The sequence below is a fragment of the Carex rostrata genome, chromosome 17, assembly GCF_964058835.1.
Source record: "Carex rostrata chromosome 17, lpCarRost1.2, whole genome shotgun sequence".
NCBI lineage: Eukaryota > Viridiplantae > Streptophyta > Magnoliopsida > Poales > Cyperaceae > Carex > Carex rostrata.
In genome coordinates, this window is record NC_135934.1 from 4821526 (window position 1) to 4834160 (window position 12635).

Genomic DNA, 12635 nt, shown 5'->3' on the forward strand with positions numbered 1-12635 from the left:
TGATGAGGATCTGTTAAATTCCTTGCCTCAAATACCATTGGATGCACATTTGAGATTGGTGGCGGACCCATCAGATCATGAAATTCTCACGGCCCTAATGTCACTCGGGCCTAACAAATCCCCCAGGCCTGATGGATTTAATGCTAAAGTGTTACAAGATAACTGGGAGATTTTTGGGTCATCAGTTCTAAAGGAGGTAAAAGATTTCTTTGGTTCGGGCATAATGTCAAGTCAAGTTGCAATGTCCAATTTAATTTTGATTCCAAAGGTTAATGACCCTACTGAAGTTGGTCATTTTAGGCCTATTTCGGTTTGTAATGTGATTTACAAGGTTATTTCCAAGATTATAAGCACAAGGTTAAAACCGTTTATTGGTAATTGCATTTCGTATGCACAGTCAGCTTTTGTTCCGGGAAGGGATATCTCGGATAATGTGATTTTATTACGAGAAGTCTTGCATTCTTTTCGATCAAGGAATTTTAATAAGAAAGGGTTCTGTTTAAAGGTGGATTTATCCAAGGCGTTTGGCAGAATGGATTGGGACTATTTGGAAATGATTATGCCTCTTTATGGATTTCCTCAAAAACTAATAAGCTGGATCATGGGCTGTGTTAGATCGGCCGAGTTCTCGGTGGTGTTGAATGGTGTTGGTGATGGATTTTTCAAACCAGAATGTGGGTTGCGACAGGGTTGTGCTCTTTCCCCGTATCTTTTCATTCTAGGTATGGATTTACTTTGTCGCTCCCTTAAAAACTTGGCTTCTGTGGGCTTGCTGAGGGGGCTAAAACTTGCTCCTCAAGCGACAGTTTTGACCTCTTGTGTTTATGCGGATGATCTTTTATTATTTGGGGAAGCAACTTGTGATGAAGCTATGACTATCAAGCTCCTACTGGACCGATTCTCCTTGGTTTCGGGTCAGAAAGTTGGCCCTCAAAAGAGTAGTATATGGTTCAGCGAGTGCACTCCAAATGAGATAAGAATTCAGATCTCACATATCCTAGAGGTGAGCGAAGAGAATGAGGAAATTAAATATCTAGGAGCTCCAGTAGAAACCTCTCGGGCCTCATATGATTTTTTGATTGAGAAGGTATCCTCTAGATTGCAAGCATGGAAATGGCGTACTTTATCACATGCGGGTCGAGTAATCTTGATAAAATCGGTTCTCCAGTCATTGCCGGTTTATTTTATGTCAACGGATAGGTTACCCGAATCGGTTATTAAACAAATTACAGGGTTAATGAGACGGTTTTTTTGGGGTGCAATGGATAAAGATAAATTCTTATCATATGTCGCGTGGAGTAAAATTGAGCTTCCTTTGGAGTTTGGTGGTTTAGGAATAAGAAATTTATCAAAGGTGAATGAGGCTTTAATCATGAAATTGCTTTGGAAAATTGCTGCGGGAAATAATGCCTTGTGGGTTGGTATTACTCGGGCAAAATATATTCCGAGATCGGAACTGTGGCTAGCGAAAAGAACATACAACTGCACCTCTTGTTGGAGAGCGATCATGGCAGCTAGAGAGAATTTGTTGCCCAGGTTAATTTGAAATTTAGGAGATGGTAGGAAATGTAATGCTATGGTGCAGCCGTGGTTCGAACGGGCTGTGGAAAGTAGTCGGCAAACAGTGACTAATAGAGGTATGTGCGTTAGAGACCTGGTGATAGAGGGGACAGGTACTTGGAATGCTGAACTTTTAATTCAGATTTTCGGGCACCAAGTTTGCTTGCAAATTTTGACAAATATCCAACCACCAAGGGATGGTGCTGGGGAGGACCGTCTTGTTTTTATTGACTCTTCAACAGGAGCCTTTTCAGTCAAGCAAGCTTATAAGAACATCACCTCACCAAGGCACAACATGCAAAGCAGTAAGGTTTGGAAATTGGTGTGGCGCAAAGGCTCTATCCTGCCTAGAATACGAGTCTTCATTTGGAAATTGCTGCACGGAGCATTACCACTTGCAAAAAATTTAGCGTCAAGAACTTCGAGGGGTGATCCTACATGTGTTGTGTGTCAACATGACGATGAAGATGTGCTGCACATGCTGTTCATGTGCCCGTTCGCAAGAGCTTGCTGGCTTCGTGGTCCTTTAGCTCTTCGCACAGATAGGTTGTCGTGTGACCTTCCCTCGATCTTTACATGGATATTTGATCACTCGTCAGAGGAGACATGGACTGACATGGCGAACACGGCATGGGCTGTTTGGAGATGCCGTAATGAGAAGGTATATGGAGGCAAAGTTCCGACGTTTGAAAGATTTCAACAAATTTTAAATCTGATTAGCAGGGAGGCTAGAATTGTTGCAGTGGCTCATTTGAAGAAGGGGGCTCGGGTGGAAGAGGAAGGTGCACAAGTGAGCAGCTCACTAAAGGTGTATAGGTGTATGGTCGATGGCTCATGGAAACCGCCATGGAGGGGAGGAATTGGCTTCGTGGTGGAGGAGGATGGTGTGCTCAAAGGCTATAGGGCTGCACCGTGTACAGTTTGCTGTCCATTGCAAGCTGAGGTTGTAGCATTAAAGGAAGCTATACTGTTTGTAAAAGGGTTGGGTCTTCAATCATGTTCCTTTTTCACAGACAATCAAATTTTAGCTCAAACAAGCATGGCGCAACAACCCCCTTTAGATGCAGATTGGAGAGCTTATAAAGAGATTCAGGAAATATGGGGTTTATTAAAGGAGAACGATTTCGAGTGTTTGCATATTGGTCGAAGCCACAATGGGTTGGCTGACTATTTAGCAAAGGGTGGCAGTACACTTGATGAAGGCTATACTGGATATTCATACCCAGCTTTTAATTTTTAATTATGTCGTTATGATGAAAAGGTTATCTACGAAATCTATGTAATGGATGTAACTGATTAATATGTGGTAATGTGAAGCCTAAGGGCGTGAAATTTTTGCAAAAAAAAAAAAAATTAATTTGTGATGATTATTAAGATGCACTGAAATTAAAATATGCAATTAATGAAATTTATAGGTAATTCCAGAAATAAGAAGTTTTGTAATTTTATTGTACTGATTTTGAGGTGGAATATTATAATGAACATATATATGTTGATTGAGAATTTGGAATAATATTAATTTTTTTTTAATCCTAAGCTCTAACGTAAAAGGTTATAATTTTGTATCCTCAATTTCCTAAATATAGAAGTTTTGATTTTATTCTAGAGCCGTGTTTTAGTATCAAATCGTATCTACTATATTTCTTTTGTTGGCAACACAAAGTGAAAGATCCGTCATCGAAAAGAAGCTTTCGTTCACTGTATTTTAAAAACAAAATTATATTGTGAACATACACTTGGCATAAGATTTTCTAGGAAGAACCTATTTATTAGAGAAGAAATCATAAAAATAAAAAGATGTGTATGATACTTTTGTGTGATAAAAGGTCAACGAACTTATATTATTTTTATTTTTAAAAAGATGTGTAATAATTAATTTGTGACAAAAATAATTACATTACTATTGTATAGTTGTCTGATATAAATAAGGAAATTAAATAATATTACCTTTTAAAAAGTTCATCAAGGCATTCCCCAGCCATTATCTCTATTGTTAGTCTATCTTCGAGCGATATGTGATAGGAGTTGACAGCATTATGTGATACTTGAAACCTTCCTCGGCACTGGTTACACGAGCACAAAGAAGATGTATTATTAAAATTTAAAAATATATATTAAGTTAATTAATCATAGAAGTTGGATATACGCTATACATATCCTTATGAAAATTAATGTAAAAACTGAGATTCCAATTAATAATTAAATATTTAACTGATAACATAACCAAACTTGAAAAAAAAATCAAAGTTTTAAAAATTGTTACAACCGAATCTTAAGAAACAACTGCTGTGTCAAAATTATTATTTGATTTACAACAACTAACAAATTCAGAACAAAAATGCATACTCTAAATTTAGAAAATATAATTATTTCTATTATTTTGAACTAAAATAATTTGTAATTAAAATTAAGTACATCCATTAATAAAAGATAAAATCATGTCTTTAACTTTTTTCTCAACAAAATTAGCTACGCTCATGTAACCAACTTACACATTGCAATTATCAATTTTTAACAAATTCACAACAGTACAACCACCATACATGTATCCAACATTTGCAGTATATATAAATAAATATTGCTCATTCTAAAATTCCAAACCTAAGACGATCTAGCAAAATCCAATTTGAAAATTTCAAATATACAATATGGAGTTTCAACCATCATTTAAGCTGGTTTTTTTGTCAATATTACTATTATGTTTTACAGTCAATAATAGTATGGGGTTCATATTTTGTGGGATGGACCGTGATGGTATCAATGCATGTTTGCCATCGGTGAGAGGTGCCAATCCGCCACATCCAACACCTAAATGTTGCCATGCCGCAAGAGGAGCCGATTACAAATGTTTTTGTCATATCCGACACTATGCTGTGTTTCCTTGGCTGGGAGTTAGTTTTGATCAAGTCAGAAAAGTGCCGGGTAAATGCGGTATTACTCGGCCTCTTTACTGTTGAAATCTCAAGATGCATGTGGTTAATTTATATGCATATAAAGTGTAAATTTTAATTTGTATAATTGTGAAATAAAGATGTGCATAGTTTTTGTGTGTTTTGTTCAAATCATTGTAAAAAATAATTTATTTTTTTAGCTATGTTGTATTAAATCATAAGTGGATATATATGTTGAACTCTAATTTTTGCGTAAAATGAAGTCTTAAATCTTTTTGGAATGTCAACTTTCTTCTGCTTTTATTTTATTAGAAGAATTCATGACAAAAAAAATGTAATTATAAAAGATATTTATTCGTTGAATTATTTTAAACCTTCTGTAATCATAACACTAAAGTTTTTAATTTCATAATAGCCCTTCTATTGTTGTCACAAATGAAATCTTAAACACTTAAAAAATTAATTCATTCTTCACCAACAACCTAAACATAAGTTATTATTTAAAATCTGACATTTTGAATATTTGATATATTATCACTTGTATCATTCATGAAACAAAGAAATTGGGTTTTGGACAATTTTATTCAAAATCGGATCAAAAACGTCCAACCAACTTTGAGATTTGTGTAAAAGATTTAAACTTAATTAATTTAAAAGATCACATGAATCAAAATGATCCTCCTAAATTTTTATGCTGATCAAACATATATATTAGACATAATTTTAAATAGGTCTTTCTCCAAAGTCCTTAATTTGAAAAAAATAACACTAAACATATCAGACATGTATATTTTTTTTATTTAATTAGAGATTATTATTATTAATTTTTATTTTTTTTCTATCGAATTGATGATGAATAATAACTAATAAATTATTCAAGGAACATTACAATATATTATTCATAAAATATAAATATACAAACAAACATCTAAATCATCAACCTATGTAGCATAACAATAATCACTAGAGCCAATCACTCATGTATCTAATATCTATAGCTCCAGTATGCATATCATGCTTAACTTGCAATAGAGGTTTAGTCAAAGGATCTGCCACATTTGCATCCGTTGCTATCGTTCATATTTTAACATCACCTCTATTCACAATCAATCGAACAAGTATGTGTTTGGATTTTTGGTGTGGTCTTGGCTCCTTAGCCTGTGCGATTGCTCTATTATTATCCCAATAGAGATCCACTGGATTTATAATACTTTTAATCACACCAAGTTCAACAATGAACTTCCTTATCCAAACAGCCTCTTTTGCTGCTTCTAAAGCAACAATATACCTAGCTTTTGTTGTAGAATTGACTACTGTATCCTGCTTGCAACTCTTCTAACTAACAGCTTCTCCATTGAGATAAAATACAAATGCAGATTGCAATCTGAAATCATCTCTATCAGTTTGAAAGCTTGCATATGTGTAACTAGATACAACAAGCGCTTTCTCACCTCCGAAAACATGTAATACATCCTTAGTCCAGTGACCCTCATTTGGATCTGAATGGTATCTTCTCGTGGCACTCAAAGCATAAGAAACATCGGGACGTGTACAAAGCATAACATACATAATAGATCTAATTGCCGAAGTGTTGTACCCTAAATTGTTGCCAGGATTAAACAAATGGAAATTGACAATGTTAAAATGCTTGAAAAAATGCCAAAAATGCATTAAGGCTCTCTAAGATAAATTGATAATGGCATCTTAAAATTCATGGTAATATTCTACATGTGAAACCGTGAATTTTGATATATTATACATATTCTAACTCAATATGGTTGAAGAGTTATGATGAAACGGTAAATTCTGATTGGTGCCACATGGCATAGTGTGCTCATAGCATTTAATATGAACTGCTAGGTGCACAAGTTTGGGGATCCTTAACATTGGAGTTCATTTAGAATAAATAAAATGACGAAATGGATTATCCATTATGCTTGAAATGGAGAATATACATATATTTAAATCACAAGGGAGACTCCCGTCTTTGAAAGGAAATAAAATCAATTCGAATTGAAATGGGCTTTATTAATGGGCCGAACTAAATAATTGATCAAAGCTTCGGCAATGTTAAAGGCGCAGCTATATCTCTCATTAAACCGACAGCTGGGCCCCTGTTGCTTCATCCAATCGGATAGGATCGCTGAATTCAAATGGGAAGCGCCTCATGCAAATAGCGTTGTCTTTAAGTTGTACACACGGTTCATATAGACCGAGTAATGGCCAGCCTCACAGCTCATGATGTTCCATGTCTATGCGATTCGATAACATCTTCCTTGTCATAACAAACAAATTAAACAGAGAAGAAACGGCTCCCTGACAGCGCCAACCAGGAGATGCTCTTCCAATGCTCCAAATCTCAGTTTGTCAAGCACTAATTGGATTATGCTTGATGTGAAGAATATACTTTAGAAGTTAATACTAAATAAAATTATTAATGACACGCACACAATTTCATTTAATATTTCATTCGGATTTGTCAAATATCATATTTATGTAACATGTATCTATGTAATTAAAATGACATCTCTTGTTTATGTTCTGTAAAACATCACCATATTTTAATTCACATACTAACCTTATAGCGGTTAATTAGTGTTCATACTAATTACCTCGGTTAGAGACTTTCAAGAGTATATATCATTTATATTATGAAGTTTCACAATTTCAGTCATGAACTAGAAATGATTCATTAATGCAATAATACTCAAGAAAACAAAATGACATTTTATTAATAATTCAATTAATGAACAAAATATATATGATAAAATTATCGTATTATTGATTTCTAGATTATTACATAGTAACAACACGAGCAAAAAGAAGATGTATTATTAAATTTTAAAAATATATATTAAGTGAACTAATCATGGAAGTCGGACATACGCTATACATATCTTTTTGAAAATTAATGTAAAAACTGAGATTTCAATTAATAAATAAATATTCAACTGATAACATAACCAAATTTGAAAAAAAAATCAAAATTTTAAAAATTGTTACAACCGAACCTTAAGAAACAATTGTTGTGTCAAAATTATTATCTGATTTACAACAACTAACAAATTCAGAACAAAAATGTACACTCTAAATTTAGAAAATATAATATTATCTATTATTTTGAACTAAAATAATTTGTAATTAAAATTAAGTACGTTCATTAATAAAAGATAAAACCTTGTCTTTAACTTTTTTCTCAACAAAATTAGCTACGCTCGTGTAACAAATGTACACATTGCAATTATAAATTTTTAACAAAATCACAACACTACAACCACCATACATGTATCCAACATTTGCAGTATATATAAATTCATATTGTTCATTCTAAAATTTCAAACCTAAGACGATCTAGCAGAATCCAATTTGAAAATTTCAAATATACAATATGGAGTTTCAACCATCATTTAAGCTGGTTTTTTTTGTCAATATTACTATTATGTTTTACAGTCAATAATAGTATGGGGTTCATATTTTGTGGGATGGACCGTGATGGTATCAATGCATGTTTGCCATCGGTGAGAGGTGCCAATCCGCCACATCCAACACCTAAATGTTGCCATGCCGCAAGAGGAGCCGATTACAAATGTTTTTGTCATATCCGACACTATGCTGTGTTTCCTTGGCTGGGAGTTAGTTTTGATCAAGTCAGAAAAGTGCCGGGTAAATGCGGTATTACTCGGCCTCTTTACTGTTGAAATCTCAAGATGCATGTGGTTGATTTATATGCATATAAAGTGTAAATTTTAATTTGTATAATTGTGAAATAAAGATGTGCATAGTTTTTGTGTGTTTTGTTCAAATCATTGTAAAAAATAATTTATTTTTTTAGCTATATTGTATTAAATCATAAGTGGATATATATGTTGAACTCTAATTTTTGCGTAAAATGAAGTCTTAAATCTTTTTGGAATGTCAACTTTCTTCTGCTTTTATTTTATTAGAAGAATTCATGACAAAAAAAATGTAATTATAAAAGATATTTATTCGTTGAATTATTTTAAACCTTCTGTAATCATAACACTAAAGTTTTTAATTTCATAATAGCCCTTCTATTGTTGTCACAAATGAAATCTTAAACACTTAAAAAATTAATTCATTCTTCACCAACAACCTAAACATAAGTTATTATTTAAAATCTGACATTTTGAATATTTGATATATTATCACTTGTATCATTCATGAAACAAAGAAATTGGGTTTTGGACAATTTTATTCAAAATCGGATCAAAAACGTCCAACCAACTTTGAGATTTGTGTAAAAGATTTAAACTTAATTAATTTAAAAGATCACATGAATCAAAATGATCCTCCTAAATTTTTATGCTGATCAAACATATATATTAGACATAATTTTAAATAGGTCTTTCTCCAAAGTCCTTAATTTGAAAAAAATAACACTAAACATATCAGACATGTATATTTTTTTTATTTAATTAGAGATTATTATTATTAATTTTTATTTTTTTTCTATCGAATTGATGATGAATAATAACTAATAAATTATTCAAGGAACATTACAATATATTATTCATAAAATATAAATATACAAACAAACATCTAAATCATCAACCTATGTAGCATAACAATAATCACTAGAGCCAATCACTCATGTATCTAATATCTATAGCTCCAGTATGCATATCATGCTTAACTTGCAATAGAGGTTTAGTCAAAGGATCTGCCACATTTGCATCCGTTGCTATCGTTCATATTTTAACATCACCTCTATTCACAATCAATCGAACAAGTATGTGTTTGGATTTTTGGTGTGGTCTTGGCTCCTTAGCCTGTGCGATTGCTCTATTATTATCCCAATAGAGATCCACTGGATTTATAATACTTTTAATCACACCAAGTTCAACAATGAACTTCCTTATCCAAACAGCCTCTTTTGCTGCTTCTAAAGCAACAATATACCTAGCTTTTGTTGTAGAATTGACTACTGTATCCTGCTTGCAACTCTTCTAACTAACAGCTTCTCCATTGAGATAAAATACAAATGCAGATTGCAATCTGAAATCATCTCTATCAGTTTGAAAGCTTGCATATGTGTAACTAGATACAACAAGCGCTTTCTCACCTCCGAAAACATGTAATACATCCTTAGTCCAGTGACCCTCATTTGGATCTGAATGGTATCTTCTCGTGGCACTCAAAGCATAAGAAACATCGGGACGTGTACAAAGCATAACATACATAATAGATCTAATTGCCGAAGTGTTGTACCCTAAATTGTTGCCAGGATTAAACAAATGGAAATTGACAATGTTAAAATGCTTGAAAAAATGCCAAAAATGCATTAAGGCTCTCTAAGATAAATTGATAATGGCATCTTAAAATTCATGGTAATATTCTACATGTGAAACCGTGAATTTTGATATATTATACATATTCTAACTCAATATGGTTGAAGAGTTATGATGAAACGGTAAATTCTGATTGGTGCCACATGGCATAGTGTGCTCATAGCATTTAATATGAACTGCTAGGTGCACAAGTTTGAGGATCCTTAACATTGGAGTTCATTTAGAATAAATAAAATGACGAAATGGATGTATCCATTATGCTTGAAATTGAGAATATACATATATTTAAATCATAAGGGAGACTCACGTCTTTCAGTGTTTTAAAATGCGGTTTTGTTAATGCATGCGGAAGGCCACTGCATACCGCATATGTGGAATTTCATGCGGATTTGAAAATAAAAATTCACGTATATATATATATATATATATAGAGTTAGGCTGGGGTGCTATGGATAGCATAGTGGCCTCTATGCTACGGGTCAATATTCGAGTTTTCAAAATTCAAACGGTCGATCCGAACCGTTCATCTTATTCTCCATATTAATATCTGCTTGGAGACCAAATTTTACATTTTTCTGAATTTTTTTACTATTTATTAAGTATTTTACAAAATTGTTGATACAACGGTGGCTGCACAAAACAGTAAAACCGTTGGATTAGCGATTTTCAAAGTGGCTTAATAAATAGTAAAAAATTTCAGAAAATTATAAAATTTGGTGCTATGGAGAATAAGATGAACGGTTCAGATCGACCGTTTGGATTTTGAAAACTTGAATATTGAGCCGTAGCATAGAGGCCACTATGCTATCCATAGCACGCCAGCCTAACTCTTTATATATATATATATATTCATATATTTGAATTTATTTTTACATAATAACATAACCAACAATAAATTTTTTCAATTTTTTAATATAAATTTTAATTAAAATACAATCAAATTATCAAAACCGCATGGGAAGACCGCATGGCCCCATATTTCAGTCCGCATGGCCGCATATTCAGACTGCATGGCCGTATATTCGGACCGCATGACCGCATTTTTAATCCGCATGATCGCATATTCGGACCGCATATGCTGCCGAATGAAAAAACCGCATGAAAAAACCGCATGGACATTCTGAACACGGCTGCTGACCGCATACATATATGCGGCCGCATTTTAAAACACTGCCTGTCTTTGAAAGGAAATAAAATCAATTGAAATTGAAATGGGCTTTATTAATGGGCCGAACTAAATAATTGATCATTGCTTCGGCAATGTTAAAGGTGAAGGCTGCGCAGCTATATCTCTCATTAAACCGACAGCTGGGCCCCTGTTGCTTCAACTAATGGATAGGATCGCTGAATTCAAATGGGAAGCGCCTCATGCGAATAGCGTTGCCTCTAAGTTGTACACACGGCTCATATAGACCGAGTAATGGGCAGTCTCACAGCTCATGATGTTCCATGTGTATGCGATTCAATAGCATCTTCCTTCTCATAACAAACAAATTAAACAGAGAAGAAACGGCTCCCTGCCAGCGCCAACCTGGAGATGCTCTTCCGATGCTCCAAATCTCAGTTTGCCAAGCACTAATTGGATTATGCTTGATGGGAAGAATATATACTTTAGAAGTTAATATTAAATAAAATTATTAATGACACGCACACAATTTCATTTAATGTTTCATTCGGATCTGTCAAATATTATATTTATGTAACATGTATCTATGTAATTAAAATGACATCTCTTGTCTATGATCTGTAAAACATTACCATATTTTAATTCACATACTAACCTTATAGCGGTTAATTAGTGTTCCTACTAATTATCTCGGTTAGAGACTTTTAAGAGTATATGTCATTTATATCATGAATTTTCACAATTTCAGTCATGAACTAGAAATAATTCTTGAATACAATAATACACAAGACAACAAAATGACATTTTATTAATCATTCAATTCATGAACAAAATATATATAATAAAATTATCGTATTATTGATTTCTAGATTATTACATAGTAACAACACGAGCAAAAAAAAGATGCATTATTAAATTTAAAAAATATATATTAAGTGAACTAATCATGGAAGTCGGATATACGCTATACATATCTTTTTAAAAATTAATGTAAAAACTGAGATTCCAATTAATAAATAAATATTCAACTGATAACATAACCAAATTTGAAAAAAAAATCAAAATTTTAAAAATTGTTACAACCGAACCTTAAGAAACAACTGCTGTGTCAAAATTATTATCTGATTTACAACAACTAACAAATTCAAAACAAAAATGCACACTCTAAATTTAGAAAATATAATTCTTTCTATTATTTTGAACTAAAATAATTTGTAATTAAAATTAAGTACGTCCATTAATAAAAGATAAAACCTTGTCTTTAACTATTTTCTCAACAAAATTAGCTACGCTCGTGTAACAAATGTACACATTGCAATTATAAATTTTTAACAAAATCACAACAGTACAACCACCATACATGTATCCAACATTTGCAGTATATATAAATTCATATTGCTCATTCTAAAATTCCAAACCTAAGACGATCTAGCAGAATCCAATTTGAAAATTTCAAATATACAATATGGAGTTTCAACCATCATTTAAGCTGGTTTTTTTTGTCAATATTACTATTATGTTTTACAGTCAATAATAGTATGGGGTTCATATTTTGTGGGATGGACCGTGATGGTATCAATGCATGTTTGCCATCGGTGAGAGGTGCCAATCCGCCACATCCAACACCTAAATGTTGCCATGTCGCAAGAGGAGCCGATTACAAATGTTTTTGTCATATCCGACACTATGCTGTGTTTCCTTGGCTGGGAGTTAGTTTTGATCAAGTCAGAAAAGTGCCGGGTAAATGCG

General features: G+C 33.0%; 1 protein-coding gene across 1 annotated transcript; it reads left to right on the forward strand.

Moving 5' to 3' along the window:
- The first annotated feature begins 1576 nt into the window (after positions 1-1576).
- Positions 1577-2800, forward strand: LOC144568705 (uncharacterized). The gene has a single exon (XM_078319073.1). It carries the CDS (start codon positions 1577-1579, stop codon positions 2798-2800), a length of 1224 nt encoding a protein of 407 aa, XP_078175199.1.
- The last annotated feature ends 9835 nt before the right edge of the window (positions 2801-12635 follow it).

Excerpts from the sequence above, each read along its gene's own strand:
- LOC144568705 (XM_078319073.1), top strand. The coding sequence starts at position 1,577 with ATGGTGCAGCCGTGGTTCGAACGGGCTGTGGAAAGTAGTCGGCAAACA.